General features: G+C 36.9%; 1 protein-coding gene across 1 annotated transcript in view; it reads right to left on the bottom strand.

Moving 5' to 3' along the window:
- The window catches only part of ITGB7 (integrin subunit beta 7), a 234,525-nt gene that overhangs the window by 177,118 nt on the left and 30,170 nt on the right, over window positions 1-27,237 (bottom strand). Inside the window, 2 exon segments of the mRNA XM_053708319.1 lie at window positions 8,495-8,568; window positions 16,506-16,593. Coding sequence (XP_053564294.1) covers window positions 8,495-8,568; window positions 16,506-16,590 — 159 coding nt within the window. The 5' untranslated portion in view covers window positions 16,591-16,593.

Raw genomic sequence — 27,237 nt, 5'->3', positions numbered from 1 at the left:
GATTAAATAGGTTCCTCCCTAGTTAACACTTATAATCATATGCTGGAGGGTGGAGATAATGTTAGGAAAATAATAGACTTGATAGACTTTGCTGGTGTGAACAAAGTGCCTTCTCTGTTCCTGTCTCTTGATGCAGAGAAGGCATTTGACCGTATATATTGGGATTATTTGGATGTAATGTTGGTCACTATGGGTATAAACAGGCAAATTTAGGACTGCAGTTTCGTCTATATATTCATATCCCTCTGCCTATGTTAAAATAGCTGGATACAAATTGAAATCTATAAATATTGCTAATGGGACTAGGCAGGGTTGCCCTCTCTCTCCACTGCTCTGTGCACTTTGCATTGAACCCCTTGCAGCCCATATTCGGCAAAACATTGATATAGCAGGGATATCTGTGAATTCTAAAGAATATGATTTGTCTGTTTGCGGATGATATCATCCTTTCAATCACTAAGCCTTTATTGTCCCTCCCCCTAATTTACTCTACTATTGCCCAGTTTGCTATAATCTCAGGATATAAAATGAATAACGACAAATGTGAAGCTATCAGTGTGCATCTACCACCACATACTAAAAAACTGCTAGAGATCAATTTTTCCTTTTCCTGGGCAGAAAAAGGTATGCGATATTTGGGAGTATCTCTTTCAGGCAGAGTAGATTCCCTGTACCAAAACAACTATCAACCTATGCTGTCCCAAATAAGAAACCTACTGCAGAGGTGGGGAATAATGAAACTTCAACTATACAGGGAGTGCAGAATTATTAGGCAAATGAGTATTTTGACCACATCATCCTCTTTATGCATGTTGTCTTACTCCAAGCTGTATAGGCTCGAAAGCCTACTACCAATTAAGCATATTAGGTGATGTGCATCTCTGTAATGAGAAGGGGTGTGGTCTAATGACATCAACACCCTATATCAGGTGTGCATAATTATTAGGCAACTTCCTTTCCTTTGGCAAAATGGGTCAAAAGAAGGACTTGACAGGCTCAGAAAAGTCAAAAATAGTGAGATATCTTGCAGAGGGATGCAGCACTCTTAAAATTGCAAAGCTTCTGAAGCGTGATCATCGAACAATCAAGCGTTTCATTCAAAATAGTCAACAGGGTCGCAAGAAGCGTGTGGAAAAACCAAGGCGCAAAATAACTGCCCATGAACTGAGAAAAGTCAAGCGTGCAGCTGCCAAGATGCCACTTGCCACCAGTTTGGCCATATTTCAGAGCTGCAACATCACTGGAGTGCCAAAAAGCACAAGGTGTGCAATACTCAGAGACATAGCCAAGGTAAGAAAGGCTGAAAGACGACCACCACTGAACAAGACACACAAGCTGAAACGTCAAGACTGGGCCAAGAAATATTTCAAGACTGATTTTTCTAAGGTTTTATGGACTGATGAAATGAGAGTGAGTCTTGATGGGCCAGATGGATGGGCCCGTGGCTGGATTGGTAAAGGGCAGAGAGCTCCAGTCCGACTCAGACGCCAGCAAGGTGGAGGTGGAGTACTGGTTTGGTCTGGTATCATCAAAGATGAGCTTGTGGGGCCTTTTCGGGTTGAGGATGGAGTCAAGCTCAACTCCCAGTCCTACTGCCAGTTTCTGGAAGACACCTTCTTCAAGCAGTGGTACAGGAAGAAGTCTGCATCCTTCAAGAAAAACATGATTTTCATGCAGGACAATGCTCCATCACACGCGTCCAAGTACTCCACAGCGTGGCTGGCAAGAAAGGGTATAAAAGAAGAAAATCTAATGACATGGCCTCCTTGTTCACCTGATCTGAACCCCATTGAGAACCTGTGGTCCATCATCAAATGTGAGATTTACAAGGAGGGAAAACAGTACACCTCTCTGAACAGTGTCTGGGAGGCTGTGGTTGCTGTTGCACGCAATGTTGATGGTGAACAGATCAAAACACTGACAGAATCCATGGATGGCAGGCTTTTGAGTGTCCTTGCAAAGAAAGGTGGCTATATTGGTCACTGATTTGTTTTTGTTTTGTTTTTGAATGTCAGAAATGTATATTTGTGAATGTTGAGATGTTATATTGGTTTCACTGGTAAAAATAAATAATTGAAATGGGTATATATTTGTTTTTTGTTAAGTTGCCTAATAATTATGCACAGTAATAGTCACCTGCACACACAGATATCCCCCTAAAATAGCTATAACTAAAAACAAACTAAAAACTACTTCCAAAACTATTCAGCTTTCATATTAATGAGTTTTTTGGGTTCATTGAGAACATGGTTGTTGTTCAATAATAAAATTAATCCTCAAAAATACAACTTGCCTAATAATTCTGCACTCCCTGTATGGTCGAATAATCGGAGTCAAAATGTTAATACTTCCAAAATTACTATATTTGTTTAGATCCCTCCCGGTCTCGGTCCCTGCCCAAGTCCTTAATAAACTCCAAAAAGCCGTTATATCATTTATTTGGCAGGGAAGGCAATCCAGAACTAATAGACGCACTTTGTGTAGGGGTAGAGGGGGAGGAGGCATGGGATTACCAGATCTTCTAACTTACTATTATGCTGCACGGTTAGCCCAAACATCTCTATGGCATAACAAAACAGATAGCATTCAATGGGTAATTCCAGCAGGGAAGGCTCTACCTATCTAGGACATCTTTGTTTAGCTACTCACATATTAAAATGAACTATTTCTAGATTATATTCCATATTTAATAACCCATTAGCATCACCTAAACTTCCCTTTATGCTTAAATGGGAAGAAGACTTTCATTTTTCTTGGTCACTCGAGAAATGGAACACCACCCTTCATAGGGGCATCTCATTCTCCATTTGTGCACATTTAAAAGAAAATTATATGAAGGTTGCATTTAGGTGGTACTTCCACCCTTCCAGATTACATGGCCCAGACCCAGGTGGGGGAAATTGTTTAAGAGACTGTGATGAGAAAGGGACTTACCCTCATATGTGGTGGCATTGTCTGCATGTTTACAACATTTGGTCACAAACCTCAGAATTACTAAGTTCCATTTTTGATACTTCTATAAAATTAATGCCCACACAGGCCCTTCTTCATGAACCATTTCAGATTATTTTGAACAAAATAGCCTACTACTACCAAATGACCAGTAATGCTGCCAACCTTTTAGACACTAAAGAACAGTTCATCTCCATATGGGAACCATGCATTATGTACTCAGAGTCTAGCACTAGAAGGCAATAAAGCACAAATACACTTTACCACATTGGTTCGCCTGTGCTACGTTTTAGTTACTATGGGTTAGATAAGATTGTCGCTACTATACTGGAAGCATTGCTCAAGAATAGATGCTAAAGCTGTATGCACAAGGTTTTGGTAACATGGTTGTTCATCATAGTTGTAGAAGTGAAGGTTTGATTAGTGGAAACCCCCTTTGGGTCGGGACAACAAAGATGTGAAGGAGGCACTTTACTTTCTAACCTGGAGTGCATATTGTAATGACCAACTATTTTTCCTTCCATACGCCCTTGGCTGTGACTTGTTATCTATGACTGTGACCTGTACCTGTAAGATTCATTTACTGTTATATTACTGTTGTGATGTATACTTGAGGAACAAAATAATAAAAATCTTTTTTCAATTAAAATTACTGTTAGCAGATATTTATTTTTATTTATCTAGTTAGAAGCTAACATATCAATGACCTGGTTATATCATATATGTCATTCATATGGTTTAACAAAATAGGAATGCCATAAAGGTAAATAATTCATCCAAGCTTCATACAAAATTATTGCATGACAAAATCTAATGGATTTGAATATCAGCCATACTTTATTTTGATTGGATGGGACACTCACTAAGTCATCTCAATTTAAGTTGGATGGAAACATTTGCCAAATAGTTTTTTGGCATCACTAAGTTGTCTAATTTCTCAAGAGATGAAGAAATGTGTGGGGGGTTTTTTTTATTGAGGTTATTGGGTATACAAACGTAAATAGATATGTTACAAAAATATTTAAAAGACATATTCACTAGCTTACAATCTGGCATTGCTAAGGAATATTACAGTCACATGTATTTGAAGATTTTTCAAAGAATACCGTAAGCATAATCATGATGAGTGTACTTAACAAATTAAACTGAAACCTCATTGTTTTTAGTTATTAGGTACCCTCAGAAATTGCAATGAGTCACTCTTGGACCCATATGAACTAGGATAGGATCAGGAAGGAAGAAAATGATATAATTCCTGATTTCACATCTCATATTGTAGTTGCAACATAGCATTTCAAAGAATGTAAAACCGTAAGTGCATGAATACTATAAAATAACTTATAATTTAAGAAGAAAGAAAGAAGGGACCCAATTTAGCAAAAATGTATGAGTAATCAGGGTCAGCAAGGGGCTCTAAGTGTCTTGCTTATACCTTAGGGATGGTCTAATACAGTATTGCAACTCTAAACAGCAGAGTGAATTTCAACAGTAATAACAATATTAATCCCACATGCGTCACATCAAAGTAAGGGATATAATTACATAGCTCTTAGGTATATAAAGGACTATAAACCTTTGAAGAGAGGTCATCAGCAGATTAATGGTTTAGCTATTCTGGTATAGCCTCTAGCCCTATATTGGTTGACAAATCTAAGACATATATGGTAAATACCAATCCCAAAAATATTAACATTAACATTAAGTGTCAGTAGTATGAGTTTGAGTATACAGCAGCTTTTTTAACCCAGAGTAGTCGCGCCACCACGGCCGCTGGTGGCACTTGACTATAGTCTAGATAGCAAATAGAATTAGAGTAAGCATTATATGAAAAACAAATAGAATGTAATAACTTAAAGAAAGTGGAGCCTGCTCACTACCTTTCTTAACTTATGTGATACCTCATCCTTATTGACAATTAAATCTACAAAATGGTTGCAGCTGCTAAGCCTTTGTATTAAAGTTGTATAGATGACACAATATATGTAATAATAACACCGCTTTAATACTATATATAGGGTATGGTACCCGTAGACTAAAGAAGTGTTATTATACCCTAGTAGTGTAAAGGTGTATGTGAACAGAAACTATCCAGGTGTCCTCATAGCATAGTAGTATAATATATGGTCCTAAATTTTATCTAGTCCAGGAGGCATAGCTGTGTGGTCTAGTATGAGCCCAGGTTATATAACACTATGCAAGGAATAAAAAACCACTGGAGCATGAGAACTGTACCTCATCATGAAAGGGACAACATGAACACCCTAAGAAATCAATTGTTCCAGAATATACTCAGATATAGAATACTAAACCAGAACGTTTTTGACAGTGGTTAAGACATAGGTTTTCTACATATTTCACTGGCTCTTGTTGGTAATACAGGACATCTTGACCCCTAAAATTAATTAAGCTACGTAAGGGATTCATGTACTGTAGGTTCTCGCAATGATAATAGACCAGTAGCTTACGGTATTGCCTGCAGTTGATTAGGTAAAGAAAGAGCATACAATACTAGACATACAGTATAAAACCTTTCAAATAGTCATAAAAGCAAACATTGTTAGTGCAGTGTATAACTATAAAGCAACAGGGTTGTCCAGCTCATGTGTGGGGGATAAGAATATGTTTAACGGTCTGCTCCAAATACAGTCTGCAAATTGGCTAACCAATAATTTTTCAAGTTGTCAGTTAATGTTAACGCCAAGCTGGGTAACAGAAAATAATAATCATAACAAAATATTTGGGAATGTGCAGACTTTGAGTCCCATTTAAAAAGAAAGAAACGAAGCTGCTGAAACTTAGCCAATCCCCGACTTCTGGCTCGTAAGTGCCAAGTGGAGTATCTGCCTCGAGTCGTGGATCTGGTATATGTTCTCTCCGTAGGCAGCCACAAACTGATAGAACAGGTTAGCCCTGAGGCCGTCAGACCGATGCATATCATGAGATGCAGAAGCCACTATGGCACAGGCTTCCGCATCCTTGTTATCTGGACTTCCTCTGCCATATTCATCCATGGCATCAGAAGCGTCTTGCTTGAGCTTGTTTTCTGTGTCGGTCGTTAATTCAAAATCACTTTCCAGCTTTGCCATAGTCACTGTTTTCTTTCTTGGATCAGGCCGGTTGTCTGTTTAAGTTCACCCTTCACAGTTGTTTACAGCAGAGCTCCTCGATCCTTGTCTCCTCAGACCCCATGGCCACTACATCCGATGCTACCAAAGGGGCACAAATGTTTCCCATACATACTGCTTCCCCAGTGTTGTCGCTGCCACCAACCTCCGTGATCACATTAGACTGCTGATCATGCTCATTGGCATTACCCCACTCTGCAAGTAAATGTCGCTCTAGTCTAGACATATGCACCAACAGGATGTCCCTGATCTCTGCCAACACATTAACCTCAGTGGGTCCCATCTTATAAGTATTCATCTTGTATTTAAGTATTTTAAATGTAGATATGTATACAATTACAGGATATCTTAACCCCAGAGTTTGGGGGGGGTAATTGTGCGCCAGCCCCAGACCTATGCTTCACTTCCCGTACAGGCCTTTATTGTTGAGATCCTCACGCAGCATAAGCGTAGCAGTTGCAAAATGGCTTCTAGGCCTGAGGGGATATGTGTCACACAGCTGTCTCAGAGAGCATAGGTAAATACATGGTCAGGATATCCACTCTTAGCATCTGTCTGATCTCAGTTGAACAGATGAGAACACAGGTACAAAATAGTGTAGATTTTTTGCCATAAAACCACAAAAAATCTATCAGGTATCAGGAGCTTCATGTAGACACGTCTTACCGCAGTGAGATCAGGCTCCGCCCCGAAATGTTTTTTTTTTTTAAAAAAATTACTTTTTAAAGAAGAAATTCATGACTTTGGGATACTTAGAAGCCAATGGCATCATTCTGAAGTAATACTTTTGAAGAATCCCCTATAACATTTTTGCATTTACATTTGGTGCAAAAAATAGGTAGCTGTTTCACATTTTAAATTAAATTGAAATGTTTGCCCTTCATAAATGCAGTATTGCTAAAAACATACATTTGGACGATATTCAAGACCGATGTTGAAATACAAATGACCACATTTTTATCTAACGTAAAACAATAATTACAAAACATTAGGAAAAAGCATGTGTTTGGTCATAATGTGGTATCACAAATCATTGGGAATAAAGCATGTCATAATGTTTACTTAATAGTTTATTGTATGTTTTTGAGATAACGACAAAACAGTTACTTTTTAAACAGCTATTCAAGGACACGTATATTACTATTCCTGTTAGGGGTTGCCCTTGCGCTAGTTCTCACAGACAGGAGGAAGTGATTAATTTCAGCGTAGGATATGAAAACCTCAGAAGTTGCTGTTGATTACAAAATGCCAGTTAGTCTCAGACAGCTGACACAAATCATACCAAGCACCAGACAACCGGCAAAAGTACCCACAATTATAAATGTAATCGACATTATAACTTCTAGCATTACAAACTAGTGGAAATATATTGTTAAAGGGACAGTCAACACCATAATTTTTGTTGTTTAAAAAGAAAGATAATCCCTTTATTACCCATTCCCCAGTTTTGCATAACCAACACTGTTATAGAAATAAACTTTTTACCTCTGTAATTACCTTGTATATATGCTTCTGCAAACTGCCCCCTTATTTTAGTTCTTTTGACAGACTTGCATTTTAGCCAATCAGTGCTCACTCCAGGGTAACTTCACGCGCCTGAGCTCAATGTTATCTTTATGAAACACATGAACTAATGCCCTCTAGTGGTCAAAATGCATTCAGATTAGAGGCAGTCTTCAAGGTCTAAGAAATTAGCATATGAACCTCCTAGGTTTAACTTTCAACTAAGAATACCAAGAGAACAAAGCAAAATTGGTGATAAAAGTAAATTGGAAAGTTGTTTAAAAGTACATGCCCTATTTAATTCATGAACTTTTCTTTGGAATTGACTGTCTCTTTAAATAATGATCTTTCTATGGACCACAACTACAATACACAAGCTTTATTTATATTAATATAATATTATCTGTACAGGAATATATAATGTAAGGTGATTTGAAAAATATGTAAAAAGGCAGTAACTGAGAAGCACATAATTCATTAACCAAAATTCAAGGTAAATTAACCTGATCGACCACCATCATTTTATATGAAGTTTCAAAGCAAAATTGAGTAGTAACGTATTAATAATCAAACTTTCTTTATATATAGGAAAGTGTTTTTTTATGTGTTTACTCTGTGTTTATTTTGTAGTAGAATATTAAAATTGAAATGTAGTTTTCAGAATCCTGTAAAGAACATTTAGAAGTTATGTCTAGAAACACCGTCCTAAACATGTTATAGAAAAACATGAATATACATATATCAAAATGAATCACTATTATAGAGTAAGCTCTAGTTTATCTCTGGAGAGAGAAGCTCCCAATTTTCATTTAATTTGGATATCAGTTAGAAGTTTACAGAAAAGGAAACCTTTGATATTAGAACCAGTTGTTGTTGAGTAAAAAGTTGATAGACTGATGTTTGCTTTTACTAACCTTGGATGAGCACCAAGCACACTTGGGGTTGGATGTGATACACTCTGTGCAGGATACTGTGTCCATGCAAACATCTGGAGCAAGAAAATACAAATATAAATTACATCTTGGCATAACACAGGTCTATCACACCATGTTGCTGCTTCAGGAAACTCAAAATAAATTAGCATTTCAGCAATCAACTTGGTTTATCTATCTATCTATCTATCTATCTATCATCTATCTATCTACTGTTTCTATCTATCTATCTGTCCCTTTGTCTCTCACAATCTAGCCTGCACAAAGGTTAAACACATGGGTAAAGTCCTGCTTTGGAGCTGCAAATATTTTTGTCCTTGTGCAGGATACAGCCCTTATTATTATTATTATCAGGTATTTGTAGAGTGCCAGTAGGTTCCTCAGCGCTAATTCAGCCAATTAGGAGTGAATCATTTCAGCTTCTCAAATAGGGCCTGATATTCAAAACCTCGCCACCCAGTGAGATATTCTAATTAGTCTTCTGGGTAAGGTGAGACCCTTGAAAAATTTAGAAACACAAATTTTATCTTGAGATATGTTTATGTTGCTATGTAGTGTTCTTTATGTGAAACAGAGACTCCTACATTACAATGTCTAAAAAAACCTAAAGATTTTGTGAGATTTCCCTCCATGCCAGCAAGGTTTTGAATATCAGGCCAATAGAATGAGACTCACTGCTCTTCTATGTAACTCTTAGGGCACTATCATGAGGTCCTGAGCTCGGTTGAGTGCTTACATCAACAGAAGACAATAGCGTCCTAAGAGTTGTATCAAAGGACACATCTTTTAGCTTTTAGCATATACTTATTGACAAGCATCTTGTTTATATTATAAACCACAAATCTTGCGAGACACCCAAACCTTGTATGAGTTTTTGACAGCTGAAGCTGAGACTAAAATATTTAATTTTATGGGGGGTTTTCTTTCTCTTTTAATGCCTCTTCATTTCCCTCCCAGAACCTACCCTGTCTCTCACATTGTTGAGGTTTGCAAAGGATGTGCAGTCATTTCCCTAGAGCTGTAATTTGTAACACTGAAAATGTTCACATACGATAACACAGGTGGGGCCATATTTCAAACTTACTTCAAGTCAAATTCAGAAGTTGGATATCTGTCTCCAGATTAAAAATAATAGTTTTTCTTACCTGAGGAAAAAATAATGCTTTGAAAATGTAATCAAAGGTAAATTAAAGTATTTGATAGGGATGGGTGAATGTTTTGCAACATTCAAAAAATGAAATGAATTTTAACAAGTTTGTTCGTCTCAGATTTTGAATGTTTGTACAACATTCTAACATGCGTTTCATGTATTTGAATTATGCAATATTCGAATTTGAAAAATTTAAATTTATATATTTGTAATAGTATTTCTAATATCCATCTATCTGTCCCTTTGTCTCTCACAATTAAAGTATTTGATAGGGATGGGTGAATGTTTTGCAACATTCAAAAAATGAAACGAATTTTAACATTTTTTCAGATTTCAAATGTTTGTACAACATTCTAACATTCGTTTCATGTATTTGAATTATGCAATATTTGAATTTGAAAAATTCAAATTTTTATATTTGTAATAGTATTTCTAATGCTTTATTTAAATGTAATATTCAAATTATGCAATATTCAAATTTGAAAAATTCGAATTTATATATTTGTAATAGTATTTCTAATGCTCTCTTTAAATGTAATATTCGAATTATGCAATATTAGAAATAGAAACATTCAAATTGATATATTTGTATCTATTATGTATCAATTTACTAAATTCCTTACCACATGAACTATTGAACTTTTGAATAGTATTTGTTAAATCGAATTTTACATTTGAAATTTCAAATGTGGACATTCGATCTAATTATAAACATTCGAAATCTGTAAATAGCATTCGATTATAGAATTTTTGAGAATATTCGTTCTTGTCAACATTCGATTATGTAAATCAAATTTCTACAATAACATTCGTTCTAACATTCAAATTTGAATATAAACACATTTGCCCATCCCTAGTATTTGACCATATGCTAAGAGGATATATCAGCAATTAAGTAGTGCACTGTGACAGAACTGCGTAAAAAAATAAATATTTTAAAATAATTTAAAATGGTAATTTTTCTGGCAAAATTTACATTATTTTGCAGACCAGGGCAAACCCTTGGAAAGCCTCCTGAGTGTGTTTATTTTATCTAGTTTACTGTGGCTGATTACAGGAAGATATAAATAAGAATCACAAATTTACTTTAGGATCTACTCCTGCTTTTCTGTGGGCAAAAGGAAAAAACCCAGTACTTAAAGCTCAAATATAGGAAAAGTAGGCAAAATTAGTAAAGAAAGTATATTTCAATTATTAAATAGTGGTTCTATAGAAGGTATTAGAGTGGATGGTACTGAATAATGGGGGCAGGGATGCTGGGTAGGGATATGAGGGTTTAGATATATAGGAAATTATTTATGATATGCATTAAATTATATATAATCAATTTTTCTATCTCAGATATGTGCATTTGTGCACATCATTCTGTAATGAATCAGGAAAAAGTTACTTTACACTGCATATCAAGTTTACTTACATTTAAACTTTGCACTTTCTATATATATATATATATATATATATATATATATGTAAATATATATATATCAGAGTATTTATGATTGTGATTTTACAAATTCTGATTATGCTTCCACAGTTTCTGTGTAACTTAACACATTAGGATCATACTTTTACAAATTGCATTTGCACGTTGTATTTCTTCCTTTAAAATAAAATGAAAAACTGACAACTTCAGTTTCCCAGAGAGCTTTATTACATTTTAAGGGCCCGAAAAGAAAAGATTATATAGTTTGGAAAGAAATTATAGTGTAGACTTCACAGGGTCTGAAATCACTGAATTCTATAATTCTGTTGGGATACAGAGTTTCACTTGGCATCAATTACAAATTAAACTGAATTTTGTTCACTACAATTTAACTTGCTTTTGACTATAGTTTAGTATATATTACTTTTCTGTAAGTTAAAAAAGTGTATTGTGAATTGTGGGCAAACCTCTCCCGCACACAAATGTGAGAAAAATCAGTGAGATCAGTTTGTTTAAAATGCTTACAGCATTTCACAAGACTTGTGAGAGAGCTGCAGACATACCCTTGGAACACCCATGTTCAGCCCAGAATACACCCCTTCCCACTTTCTGAAGCTGTGGGGGGTTTTTACACTAGAGAAAATACTAAATGCAATTTAAGCTGTAAAAGATGCACCGAAATATACACAGTATAATCCTAATTTGTTAAAGCAACACAAAAACTTTCAAAACATTCAGAATTTGTAAAATCACCGCTGGATCTAAATCTAAAGGTGTTAAACTATATGGATATCTTTAAAAAAGCCGACATTACAGGTGAAGCACCTGTCGGAGTCTGGAGGGGAGTACACATCACGCAGGTTGTTTGAGACTATTACCCATTTTAGCGTCTACATGTAACTGATATACCAGCATTTGGTTTACACAATAGCGGTTTTGTTATTCGGTTGGGACTTTGTTTTTATGGGATGTATTCATTAGCGCTGATGTTTGCCATTTTTCTTTTAACAATTTTATTGTTTTTATAAATACATACGTATTATTACCTTTTTCTTATCCCCCATCTGGCTGCGGTTTCACTTGCTGGCTGTGTAAGAGCCCCTGAATCATACGACAGGCTTGTAACCGAGAGCATATCATGCTCCACCATATGTGAGTACACACTTGACGTTCCTCATTGGAGATATTATTGAATTCAATATTGCACTATTATTTTTTTCTTTTTTTGATGTTTCTCTTTATAAACCAAGTTTACAAAGTTACCATTATTAAAAAATAAAAGTGTTGTTTTACTACTGCCAATTATTGCCAACTGTATACATGTGGCCTATAACTATTTTGTACACCCCTTTCTATCTTATGTTTAAGAAAGGGAGATAAATCCCCAGGCATAGAAAGAAAGACCAATAAGGAATATACACCTAGATTACAAGTTTTGCATACACCTAGATTACAAGTTTTGCGTTCGGGTTTTAACGCTGAAAAAATGGTAATTTCAGCGTTAAAACAGCACCGCAGCCATTACAAGTCTTGTCGGTATAGCTGTACCGCAAGCCTTTTAGTCTGTAACGCAACGTCAGTCCTGCACTCGTAAAAAAAAATTTCATGGGACTTCCATAGCGCAGCCATTACGAGTTTTGCAGTGAGGCTAAAAAGCTTGCGTTGCAGCCTATACCGACAAGATCCGTTCTGCAACCCCTATTCCCCCGCACCACAACATTGCCCACACTATAATAAAGATATTAACCCCTATTCCGCTGCTCCCTGACACCGCCGCCACTATACTAAAGTTATTAACCCCTATTCCCTCAACACCTCAACATCGCCCACACTATAATAAAGATATTAAACCCTATTCCGCCACTCCCCGCCACTGCCGCCACTATAATAAATCTATTAATCCCTAAACCGCAAGCCCCAAAAACGAAATATACTAAATTAAACTATTAACCCCTAAACCGAAAGCCCCCACATCGCAATAAACTGATTTAAACTATTAACCCCTAAACTGAAAGCCCCCACATCACAAAAAACTAATTTAAACTAGTAACCCCTAAACCTAATGCCCCCCCTAACTTTATATTAAAATTACAATTTCCCTATCTTAAATTAAATTAAAACTTACCTGTCAAATTAAAAAAATTAAGTTTAAACTAACACTACTATAAAAATTACAAAATATATAATTACAAAAATAAAAAATACTAAATTACGAAAAATAACAAACGAAATTATCAAAAATAAAAAGAATTACACCTAATCTAATAGCCCTATAAAAATTAAAAAGCCCACCCAAAAAAAAAACCCTAGCCTACAATAAACTACTAATAGCCCTTAAAAGGGCCTTTTGTAGGACATTTCCCTAAGTTAAACAGCTCTTTTAGCTGTAAAAAAAACCCCCACAAAGACCCCCCAACAGTAAAACCTACCACCCAACCAACCCCCCAAAATAAAAAACCTAACTCTAACAAAAACCTAAGCTACTCATTGCCCTGTAAATGGCATTTGCATGGGCATTGCCCTTAAAAGGACATTTAGCTCTTTTGCATTGCCCTGAAAAGGGCATTTAGTTATTTTAAGAAAAGCCCAAACCCTAAACTGAAAAAAAAAACCACCCAAAAAAGTTTAAAAAATCCTAACATTAACCCCCGAAGATCCACTTACAGTTCCTGAAGTCCGGACATCCAGGCGGCGAGAGGTCTTCATCCAGGCAACTCCATCTTCATCCATCGCGGGACCGGCATCTTCTTCATCCCTGCGGAGGTGGAGCGGTCGATGCGCGGAGGCGGAGGTACAGGCGAAGGTCCAAGGCGGAGGTCCATCGATCCGACGTGGAGGGTCTCTTCATGCGATCGTCCGTCGCATACTGAGGATTGAAATGCAAGGTACCCCTTTTATACTGGGCTGCTAAAATCCTATTGGCTGTTCAAATCAGCCAATAGGATTTAAGCAGCTCTCATTCTATTGGCTGATTCAAATTTTTTCAGCCAATAGGAATGCAATGGTAGCCCCAGTATAAAAGGGGTACCTTGCATTTCAATCCTCAGTGTGCGGCGGACGATCGCATGAAGAAGACCTCCATGTCGGATCGATGGACCTCCGTCTGGACCTCCGCCTTGGACCTCCGTTTGGACCTCCGCCTTGGACCTTCGCCTAGACCTCCGCCTTGGACCTTTGCCTGGACCTCCCCCTCCGTGCATCGCCTCTCCGCCTCCACAGGGATGAAGAAGATGCCGGTCCTGCGATGGATGAAGATGGATCCACCTGGATGAAGATGGCGTCACCTGGCTGAAGATGGACCCGTCGGGATGAAGATCGTTCAAGCGGGACTTCAACAACTGTGAGTACCTAAAGAGGGGTTAGTGTTAGGTTTTTTTAAGGTTTTTTAGGGTGGTTTTTTTTAGATTAGGTGGGCACTCTTAAAAGAGCTGAATGCCCTTTTTAAGGGCAGTAAAAGAGATGAATGCCCTTTTCAGGGCAATGTTGATACAAATTCCCTTTTCAGGGAAATTGTTAAATAAGGTTTTTTAGATATTTTTTTTATTATTTTGTGGGTTTGGGGGGGTAGGGGTTTGTAATGTTAGTGGGTCAATGTCCTACAAACTTCCCTTTTAAGGGCTATTGGTAGTTTATTCTAGATTAGGTTTTTTTTATTTTGGGGTAATTTTTTTTTTTTAAATGGGAATTAGAATAGGAATTATTTTTATTATTTTGGATCATTCGTTTGTTATTTTGTGTAATGGTAGGTTGTTTTTTTGTTGTTGTAATTTTAGTGTTTTTTATTTTTTGTAATGGTAGGTTTTAGTGTAAGGTAGCTTATTTTTATTTCCCAGGTAAGTTTGAATTTATTTTAACTAGGTAGTTAGTAAATAGTTAATAACTATTTACTAACTAGTCTATCTAGTTAAAATAAATACAAACTTACCTATGAAATAAAAATAAAACGTAAGCTAGCTACACTATAACTATTATTTATATTGTAGCTAGCTTTGGTTTTATTTCACAGGTAAGTGTGTATTTAGATTTAAATAGGTATTATTTAGTTAATAATTGTAACTTTAATTTAGCTCTATTTTAATTATGTTAAAGTAAGGGGGTGTTAGGTTTAGGGTTAGGGTTAGGTTTAGGGTTAGGCTTAGGTTTAGGGGTTAATAGTTTAATTTAAGTTATTGAGATGTGGGGGGCTGGGAGTTTAGGGGCTAATAGGTTTATTTAGTGGTAGTGATGTGGGAGGCCAGAGGTTTAGGGGTTAATAGCTTTATTTAGTGGCAGCGATGTCAGGGAGCAGCGAAATAGTGGTTAATTTATTATAGTGTGGGCGATGTTGGGGTGTGAGGGAATTGGGGTTAATAACTTTAGTATAGTGGCGGCGATATTGGGAGCGGCAGATAAAAGGTTAATAATATTATGTAAGTGTCTGCAATGTCGGGGGCGGCAGATTAGGGGTGTTTAGACGTGGGGTTTATGTTAGGGTGTTAGGTTTAAACATTACTTTTTATTCCCCATAGACATCAATGGGGCTGCATTACGGAGCTTTTCATTCCGCAATTGCAGGTGTTTGTTTTTTTTCTAACCCGCTCTCCCCTTATTGATGTCTATGGGAAAAGCGTGCACGAGCACGTCAAAACAGCGTTTGTATTTTGCGCGGTATGGAGCTCAACGCAACCATATCGCACGCACAAGCCAGCTGTTTCAAAACTTGTAATGGCGGCGCTATGGAGGGTGAAATAACGAAACTTTTGTTGCTTTCGTTAAATTCCCTATAGCGCGCATAACTCGTAATCTACTTGATAGTGAATAATAATTAATAATACTGTATGGACTTCCAAAAATAAACTAAAAAAATGGGGTAAGTTAAGATGTCTTAGATTAGAGTATGTAGTAATTAAACTAAATCAGTTCAGTAACATGGTTTTTTTTTTTGCAATATAACAGATAATTATAGATTAGATAAGACTAATAAGACTGTGATCCCAGATCACATGGGATTTTCACTAGTTGGGAAAGTGGGAAGTTCTAATTATGGTTAGGATTACTTGCAGTGTGGGACCAGGTGCCTATTATAAATACTTGTGTGGGGGGGAGGGCTTTGTAGAAAGGTTTCATTTTTGTTGGAGTTTGAATTACTCTGTTTGGTAGATCATTTTTTAGTGATCTCTCCACACTGAGTTTTGTATAATGAATTTACACCTTACAGTATAAGGACTATATACACCTACAGGCATGTGATATGCACCCACTTTCTGTGACTTTGTAAATAGGCCAGCGCTATCATTTAGGCAGTTACCAATAATTTGTATCTATACATCTTAAAAAAGTATTAATTAGACTGTATTTATATCAACATCCCCCCTAGAGGAACCAACGCTTTCTGTTGATCCCATTAAGAAATAAAGGGTACTCTAGCTGCGCTTTTGTACCTTTCCCAGCGTCCCTTTCTTTGTTTCCAGATGCTTCTCTGATCTTTAAGAGCCCAATACACCAAACCAAGGCTACAATCTTCATTCTCTGAAAAATAAACCAAAGTATCCAAATGAACATAATACTTTAAGAATTAGAGAAGATTAGTAAACATGTCATCAATCATATACATTAATCCACTTGTTTTCAAACGTGTCCGCAGACCTCCCTAACAGGCCAGATTTTAAGGATTACCTTGGGAGAGAGTAGGTTAACAACCATGTTTACTAATCAACTGATTATTTCCCCTTTGCTCCAGTCGTGATATCATGAAAATCTGTACTGTTAGGGAAGACTTAGGACAGGTTTGAAAACCAGTGCATTAATGCTTTGAAGAATAGAATGTTTCATAATTTTATGGAAATATAATACAGGGTAATTAACTGTCTATGCCAGTATTATTATCAAAAGGTTTAGTGATAAGTACTGGTGCATATTAGCTGATGCACTGATGATCCACTTCACCTGAAGATAAGAAGTCCTTAAACCACTGTTTCCCAAACCCAGTCCTCATGACTAGAGCACAGGTGAAACAATCAGCTCACCCATCAGCTGATTATTTCACCAGTGCTCTAATTAAGATATAATGAATATCGGGCATGAGTAAGGATCCTGAGGACTGGGTTTGGGAAACACTGCCTTAAACAGTAACCTATAGGAGAAACACTGGCTTAAAGGGGCATTGCCTGCTGGAGTGTATTAAATTGTTTACACATTGCTTCTTTACTTGTATTCTGACATTTAAAATAGCTGATTTTGCTTGTAGAAATTTCTTGTAGAAATTGTTGTGGATAATGTAAATTTGAATACTGCAGTATTGGCTATAGAAATGATAAGAGGTGGTAAGGACAATCACTGTGGGGGACTTTAAGAATGCCTGGGCTAAGCATAAGGCTATCCTATGAACTAGATACGTTTATACTTTTAGGAAATATTGGGCAGACTTGTTGGGCCTATGGTTCTTATATGTCATTAATATCTATCACCTAGATTACGAGTTTTGCGTTATGAGCTGTGCGGTGCTAACGTGCAGTTTTCTCTCACCGCTCACTTACCTACAGCACTGGTATTACGGGTTTTTACCAACCAGGCGTTAAAAGGAAAGAAGTGAGCATTGAGCAAAATTTTGCTCCTTACCGCACTCCAATACCAGCGCTGCTTAAGTCAGCGGTGAGCTGGTCGTACGTGCTCGTGCACAATTTCCCCATAGGAATCAACGGGGAGAGCCGGCTGAAAAAGCCTAACACCTGCAAAAAAGCAGCGTAAAACTTAGTAATGCAGCCCCATTGTTTCCTAGGGGAAATAAAAGTTATGTTTACACCTAACACCCTAACATGAACCCCGAGTCTAAACACCCCTAATCTTACACTTATTAACCCCTAATCTGGAGCTCCGGACACCGCCAGCTACATTATACTTATGAACCCCTAATCTGCTGCCCCCCAACATCCCCGACACCTACATTATATTTATTAACCCCTAATCTGCCGCCAATGTCGCCGCAACCTACCTACACTTATTAACCCCTAATCTGCAGCCCCCAACGTCCCCGCCACTATAATAAACATATTAACCCCTAAACCGCCGCACTCCCGCCTCGCAAACATTTGTTAAATATTATTAACCCCTAATCTGCCGTCCCTAACATCGCCGCCACCTACCTACATTTATTAACCCCTAATCTGCCGCCCCCAACGTCGCCGTCACTATACTAAATGTATTAACCCCTAAACCTAAGTCTAACCCTAACACCCCCTAACTTAAATATAATTACAATAAATTTAAATAAAAATTTATATTATTACCTAAATAATTCCTATTTAAAACTAAATACTTACCTATAAAATAAACCCTAAGATAGCTACAATATAACTAATATTTGCATTGTATCTATCTTAGGGTTTTTTTTTATTTTACAGGCAAGTTTGTATTTATTTTAACTAGGTAGAATAGTTATTAAATAGATATTAACTATTTAATAACTACCTAGCTAAAATAAATACAAAAGTACCTGTAAAATAAAACTTAACCTAAGTTACAATAACACCTAACACTACACTATAATTAAATAAATTAACTAAATTAACAATTAAATAAATGAAATTAGCTAAAGTACAAATAAACAAACACTAAATTACAGAAAATAATAAACAAATTACAAGATATTTAAACTAATTACACCTAATCTAATAGCCCTATCAAAATAAAAAAGCCCCCCCAAAATAAAAAAACCCTAGCCTAAACTAAACTATCAATAGCCCTTAAAAAGGCCTTTTGCGGGGCATTGCCCCAAAGTAATCAGCTCTTTTACCTGTAAAAATAAATACAAACAACCCCCCAACAGTAAAACCCACCACCCACATAACCAACCCCCCAAATAAAATACTAAATAAAGAAACCTAAGCTCCCCATTGCCCTGAAAAGGGCATTTGGATGGGCATTGCCCTTAAAAGGGCAGTTAGCTCTTTTGCGGCCCAAACCCTAATCTAAAAAATCTTTTTTTTAAGATTTAGGGTAATTATATTTAAGTTAGGGGGTGTTAGGGTTAGGGTTAGACTTAGGTTTAGGGGTTAATACATTTAGTATAGTGGCGGCGACGTTGGGAGCGGAAGATTAGGGGTTAATAAGTGTAGGTAGGTGGCGGTGATGTTAGGGACGGCAGATTAGGGGTTAATATTATTTAACAAATGTTTGCGAGGCGGGAGTGCGGCGGTTTAGGGGTTAATATGTTTATTATAGTTGCGGCGATGTCCGGAGCGGCAGATTAGGGTTTAAAAATTTTATTTTAGTGTTTGCAATGCGGGAGGGCCTTGGTTTAGGGGTTAATAGGTATTTTATGGGTGTTAGTGTACTTTTTAGAACTTTAGTTATGAGTTTTATGTTACGGCATTGTACCATAAAACTCATAACTACTGACTTTTAAATGCATTAGGGATCTTGGAGGTAGAGGGTGTACCGCTCACTTTTTGGCCTCCCAGGACAAACTCGTAATACCGGCGCTATGGAAGTCCCATAGAAAAAAGGACTTTACGAAGTTTACGTAAGTCGTTTTGCGGTAAGGCCACGAAGTGTGCAGTACCCCTAAACCTGTAAGACTCGTAATACCAGCGGGCGTAAAAAAGCAGCGTTAGGACCTGTTAACGCTGCTTTTTTACCTTAACGCAGAACTCGTAATCTAGGTGAATGTTTCCAGTGGAGGTGAAAGAGAAAGAGAAATGGTGTTCCCCTTATTATCTGCTTGCCTGAGTGCATTGTCCCTTTAAACAATAGTCTAGGACACCGCAGCAGTTAATACTATTTCTGAACTCTTGCTGCTGGTGATGACACCCGTACAATGGGTTTACTATTATAACAGCAATGTGCCAAAGAAATGCAATACAGGGGGCATTTTACTAACATCAAAATGATGCTAGCTAAATGTATTCCATGAACACTTCTGCTGCAAGAGAGGCTTTCACTATGCACTGCTGCCCTTATTTGCCAGCAAAGATGGAAATGTAGCCACCTGCACCTTAGGCAGGGAAATGTATATTTGTTCACATTTATCTATATGTTCATGAATTTATGAAATGTATGTTATTTATTCGCTGATCTATTATTCATTTATCTATTTATTTATTTATATTAATTATGCTGATTATCAAAAGTAAGATACTAATGAGATGTATGTTTACTCAGCAATTTATTGATTTGTTTATTTATTTTAACATATGGGAGAAGAGTAACTATGTTAATAGCGATGTGATTGGCCAACAGAGCACTAATTGTCACTTTAGCCCCTCCTGTTACCATGTGATACTTAGTATGCTTAATTAGATGTTTGGTATATATAGCAAGTGTTCCTTAATGTTTTATGAAGCCTGATGAAACAGCTTAGTGCTGAGAAACGCGTCGCCTTTGTTTTAGTATTTTAATAAAGAAATTTATATTTTGAACACTTGCTACCATCTTTTGGTTACTTTTCCCTCTGTCTGAGAGGGAATTTTTCTGGGTCTCCCCTGATCATTGCTGTCTTCTGGAACTCCATCTGTGTCCTGTAAGCCTATGATTAAGTCTGGTGGGTGACTACATTGATCCCATCCTGCTCCTATAGCATCAAAGGAGATGCTACAACTATTGTGAGTACCATTCCTTTCTATCATATTGATTCACCATTGTTCCGGCTATACTAGGCCATATAGGCACCTGTGTTTTCTCTTGTCGCCTTGATACAGATACCACATCATTACGGGAAGTTGGTCTTCTGGGTGACTGTTATAGATCCCAGACTGTCTTTTTAGCACTAATTGAGGTGCTTTTACAAATGTGAGTTTACTCCTTACATACATATCATTCAGTTTTGGACTAAACAATATTGGGCCATGTGGAGCTTCTGTCTCCTCTTGTCATGTTAACATTGGGTATTTCTAAACTCAGGACAAAATTTAGAAACTATTTAGCATGGTTGTTTTTTGGTGGTTGTAGATGTGTAACAGATTTTTCAGGGCCTGCCAGGGCACAGTGTCACACCAGTGCAACTCATATCTGGTGTAACAGTAGTGTACATTAAAAAAAAAATACAATTTTGACTGTAATAGATTGAATAGTAGTTAGTTGTCTGCAAGCGTGTGTGTCAGGCCTACAGCGTCTACTCTGGCAACTTCTGCCAGTGCACAGTGCCACTCATATCTGTTGTCACAGTAGCTTGCACGCATAGTACCACTAATCGAAAAAAAAAATGACAGGCAGAGGCAGGCCACCCCGCAGGGGCCGTCGTGGTCGTGGTGCTGTGATTCCCTTTGGCCCTAGAATAATGCCCAGTGTTCAGGCCACGTACCCTGAGGCCACGTACCCTGAACTTGAAAAGTTCTGAGGACATAGTTGACTGGCTAACACACAACACCCAATCTTCTACAGCTTCCGCTCAGAACCTTGACGCACCATCCTCCTCCAGCTTAGCTTCGGGCACCTCTCAAGTTACCACTCGCCCGCCTGCCGCCACCACCAACACTAGCACCACAGCCGCTTCACTTGATCTGTCAGAGGAGTTATTTACACATCAGTTGGAAGAAATGAGTGATGCGCAACCATTATTGACAGAGGATGTAGATAACAGGGATATGTCTCAGTCAGGCAGCATTACACACATGGACGTATGGTGTGATGATGATGATGTTGTACCCGCTGCGGGAGTTTGGTCTGTCACTGTGAAGCGGGCGTAACCCTTACACTACCTGATCGATACAATATCATACCTGATGTTTTAAAGCACGTTATTCCAAACAATTTAGGAATGTTAGGTGATTTATGCCCTTTATGGATTAAAACCAGACTCTGCATCAACTATGTAATTTTCCATGGGAGTTTTGCCATGGATCCCCCTCCGGCACGCCACAGTCCAGGTGTTAGTCCCCTTGAAACAACTTTTCCATCACTATTGTGGCCAAGAGTCCCTGTGGGTTTTAAAATTCACCTGCCCATTGAAGTCAATGGCGGTTCGCCCGGTTTGCAAACTTTTGCGTAAGTTCGCGTTCGCCGTTCGCGAACCCAAATTTTTATGTTCGCCACATCACTACTTATACAGCAAATAATGTAAACATTTTTTCAATTTAGTTTCTTCTTTAGACATCCTTTATTGAGGAGTAAATATAGGCTCATAGGGCCTCAGGAGCGTGCATGTGTCTCTATCACTCTATGGCAACTGTTAGAAAGTTGCTATATCTGAATAATGAAAGCTTAATTATGACTTTACTGTCCCTTTAATAATTATATGATATTACAGAACACAATCAAATCATCACATAAGTATTATGTAAAAAGTTTGTACAATAGGAACAGGGTTCTACTACTTCAGTAGATCAAAAAGAAAGGAGAACAGCACACCTGTTTGTGGGGCATGGAGTAAGATTTGCCAAATCTTGTTAATCCAATTGGTCGTACATCCAAAGCACTCCAGCCACCAGAAAAAACCCTTTGTTTAAAAGACCTTTATTTTCATTAGTTGGGTCCAAAAGTTACAGGAACAACTTTTCGAACCTACAATAGGCTCTTAGTCGTGTACATGACTAAGAGCCTATTGTAGGTTCGAAACTTTGTTCCTGTTTGTTTAATGTCTGATGTTTTTTTATGTATGCATGGATCCATGACTTTTAATTTTATTTGTGTCTCATATATTATGTATTAAAAAATTTTTATATATAAGATTTTATAGTTTAATTATGCAGTGCAACTGTCTTTATTCACCTCTGCCTTTTGGCGCTCTATCCATATCAGAACTGTATTTGCTTTTTTTTTGAGGTTGGCTAGGCATCCTTTTTTGGAGAGAGCTGTAGGTGCTTATACTAGCGCTATACCCACGCACTTCTTTTCATTTACTGTTTTCACCTAGACAGTAGGTCTGGCAGCTGTATTTATTATATTTATTATATTTATTGTATTTATATATTTATTACATTTTATACATTCCCTTAGAGCTTTTGGAATTTTATAATTACATCACCACCTCCTTTACGAATTCTAACATCATACACGTTTCACATTCCTCTTTGGAATATATCTCCGTACAAATATGGAAGACATACTATCACTGAGAAGAGACATCACTTTAGACATCTCCACAAATATGACAAACTCTTACCAAAATGATCCAGACAGTCTGGACATTATGTCTATCTTTAAAAGTCTAGAAAGATCGCTTATATCTGAGGTAAAATACAAAGCAGAAATCTCTTTTTTTTTAAAATGTATAGATTTAGACCTAATTCCAAAGGGTCTTAGTATTAACAAAGACTGCGTTGCCCATACCCATAATGCTTTGAAAAAAAAGAGGCGATCCCAGATTTTGGCGCCCAAACACAGTCATCAGATTTGATCACCAACCCTATAAATAGCAAGGTTACTCACCAGTTATACAGTCTTGAAAAAGGCCTGGTATCATGCCGAAATGCGTCGACATATTTACTGGTGAGAATATTTCTGATACTCTAAACAAGTATTTTTCAAATTGTCTACAGTATTATTTATTTCTTTTCACAGGTTCCTTTTAAATGTATTTTATTGGAATTACAAACCAGCCACCACATAGGAATCTCCTTCAGTTTTGAGATAACTCTATCACAACTGTGTTTCTGTGTGATACTACTAATTCACAATTTGACTTGATATTGTGCTAATTTGTTTTTTTCCACTTATTTTAATTTTTTCCATTTTTTCATCTTTTCCAATTTTTTATATTTTTATATTTTTATTTTTATTATTATAGCGTTGTTGATAACCATCACATATTTTCATTTTTTGGACTCATATTTTGGACTCATTTTTGGAGCCACTATCACAATTATTTAGCACTATTTGTTTTTTCACATATTGGACACAACATGTTTTGCAACTAATTTTATATTTTTAGACATTTTTATTGGAATAGACACTTTTTTTTTGGTTAAACACTTATTTTTGGACACACTCACTGGATGGATATTGGATACACATTGACTCTGTTTAGGATTCAACAAATACCTTTGGATAATAATTGTAAACATCACTCTTCATCATTTATACAGCTGTATTGGAGACGATACTTTATCTAAATTGGCTTCTAACCAGCTTTGACTGCAGCATTCCTATTTTTATTTTATTCCATTGTGTTTAATGTCTTATGTTTTTTATGTATGCATGGATCCATGACTTTTAATTTTATTTGTGTCTCATATATTATGTATTAAAAAAATTTTATATAGAAGATTTTATAGTTTAATATTGCAGTGCAACTGTCTTTATTCATCTTTGCCTTTTGGCACTCTATCCATATCAGAACTGTATAAAAATTAATATTGAGCATCAAACATTTCCCTACACTTTAATAGTAAATTTAGTTTAAAAGTTTCCTGTGTTTTGATTTCAAAGTTTTGTAAGATAAGTATTCTGTTAGAACGTTATACCGGCATTCAAAACAGTGTACGCAAAATACTTTGGTGCCTGCCAACAGAAAACTTTTAGCATCTGGAATGTCAGTTTACCATACACTATTGTTAATACTATACTGCTAGGCAGCTGGTTGCTTGTGCAGAGGTCAGAGCAGGTCATGCAAATTACTTCACCTTCTCGTAGATTACAAGTCATGCGTTCGTGTTTTAACGCTGAAAAAATGGCCATTTCAGCGTTAAAACTGGACCACAGCCATTACGAGTCTTGTCGGTATAGCTGTACTGCAAGCATTTTAGCCTGTAACGCAACACCAGTCCTGCACTCAAAAAAAATGAAGTTTTTGCATGGGAATTCAATAGCGCTACCATTACAAGTTTTGCGGTGAGGCTAAAAAGCTTGCGTTCCAGCCTATACCGACACGATCCATTCTGCAATCTGAGACTATTCAAATCAGCCAATAGAATTTCAGTAGCTCTCATCCTATTGGCTGATTTGAACAACCAATAGGATTTCAGTAGCTCTCATCCTATTGGCTGATTTGAATTTCAAAAATCAAATCAGCCAATAGGAATGCAAGGGAAGCCATTTTGAAAAGGCTCCCTTGCATTGAAGATTCAGGATACGATGGCGACCGCATGAAGAGAATGCTCTGTGCCGGAAGTCTTCAAGATGGACCTGCTCCGTGCCGCCGGGATGAAGATAGAAGACGCCGCCGGGATGAAGATAGAAGATGCCACCTGGATGAAGATAGAAGACACCACCTGGATGAAGACTTCTTGCTGCCTGGATGTCCGGACTTCAAAAACTGTAAGTGGATCTTCGGGGGTTAGTGTTATTTTTTATTTAAAACATTTTTTGGTTGTTTTTTTAGATTAGGGTTTGAGCTTTTACCAGAAAAAGAGCTTAATGCCCTTTTCAGGGCAAGAAAAAGAGCGGAATGCACTTTTAAGTGCAATGCCCATACTAGTGCCTTTTTCAGGGCAATGGGTAGCTTAGGTTTTTGTTAGAGTTAGGTTTTTTATTTTGGGGGGCTGGTTGGGTGGTGGGTTTTACTGTTGGGGGCTCATTGTATTTATTTTTCAGGTCAAAGAGCTGATTTCTTTAGGACAATGCCCTACAAAAGGCCCTTTTAAGGGCTATTGGTAGTTTATTGTAGGCTAGGGATTATTTTTATTTTGGGTAGCTTTTTTATTTTTATAGGGCTATTAGATTAGGTGTAATTGTTTTTATTTTGGATAATTTCGTTTGTTATTTTTCTTAATTTAGTGTTTGGTATATTTTGTAATTTAGTATTTTTTTATTTTTTGTAAATTAGTATTTTTTATTTTTTGTAATTGTAGATTTCATTTTTTTATAGTAGTGTTAGGTTTTCTTAATGTGTAATTTAATTTATTTAATTGATAGTTATTTTAATTTTAAGATAATAGTAATGTTAGTTTAATATATAGTTTAAACTTAGGTTTTTTTAATTTTCCCAGGTAAGTTTTTATTTATTTTAAGTTAGGGATCTTGTATTTTTAATTTAAAGTTAGGGGGTTGTTAGGTTTAGGGGTTAATAGTTTAATTTAGTTTTTTGCGAGATGGGGGGCTGGCGGTTTAGGGGTTAATAGGCTTATTTAGAGGCAGTGATGAGGGAGGCCAGAGGTTTAGGGTTTAATAACTTTACTTAGTGGTGGCGTTGTCGGGGAGCAGCGGAATAGGGGTTAATATCTTCATTATAGTGTGGGCGATGTTGGGGTGCGGATGAATAGGGGTTAGTAACTTTATTATAGTGGTGGCAATATCGGGAGCGGCAGATTAGGGGTTAATAAATTTATGTAGGTGTCCTCGATGTCGGGGGCAGCAGATTATGGGTGTTTAGACTTGGGGTTTATGTTAGGGATTTAGGTTTAAACGTAACTTTTTTTTCCCCATAGACATCAATGAGGTTGCTTTACGGAGCTTTTCAATCTGCGATCTAACACTCTCTCCTCATTGATGTCTATGGGGAAAGCGTGCATGAGCACGTCAAAGCAGCGCTTGGATTTTGTGTTATATGGAGCTTATCGCCAACATATCGCACACACAAGGCGGCTTTTTAGAAATTCGTCATGGCAGCGCCATGGAGGGCAAAATAACGCAACTTTTGTTGCGTTCGTTTTGCACCCTCTATAGCGCAAAACTTGTAATCTAGGTGCTTGTAAGGCATCTACTATTTGTAGCCATTACATTATTTATAGCCATTACTTTGCTCTGTCAAGCAATCTCACACTTTTCAAAGCCTAAAGCGCTGTTTTAAAACTTCTATCTTTCTAAGAAGCTTACCACTTTCCCTCTTAAAGGGACATTAACCTCAATTGTTTTCTTTCATGATTCAGAATGAAAATATAATTTTAAACAACATTCTGACAGAAAATTAATAAAACTTTGATGCACATGAAGATTCAGTATTGTTTCTGGTGAAACATTTTAAAAATGTAAAAGATAAATATTACAATATGATTTTATTGAATATGTAAGAATTATGTTAACTAATATACACACACATATATACATATAAAGCAAAAATAAAGCACTTCAGTCAACAGTAAATCCAAAGTGAACAATAAAGTTCACGTTGGATTTACTGTTGACTGAAGATCAGAGAGTGCTTTATTTTTGCTTTTTGAATTACTGAATACACACTGCTGTTTATATATATATATATACACACACATATGCCCCTGCTAGGTAGGCATCCGGAGCACTACATGGCAGTAAATAGTGCTGCCCTCTAGTGTTCTCGCAAATGGATGACATTCTTGCAAAACT

Source organism: Bombina bombina, chromosome 3, assembly GCF_027579735.1.
Source record: "Bombina bombina isolate aBomBom1 chromosome 3, aBomBom1.pri, whole genome shotgun sequence".
In the NCBI taxonomy this organism is placed as follows: Eukaryota; Metazoa; Chordata; class Amphibia; order Anura; family Bombinatoridae; genus Bombina; species Bombina bombina.
The sequence above is the reverse complement of the archived record's forward strand: the minus strand, read 5'-3'. Positions and strand labels throughout refer to the sequence as shown.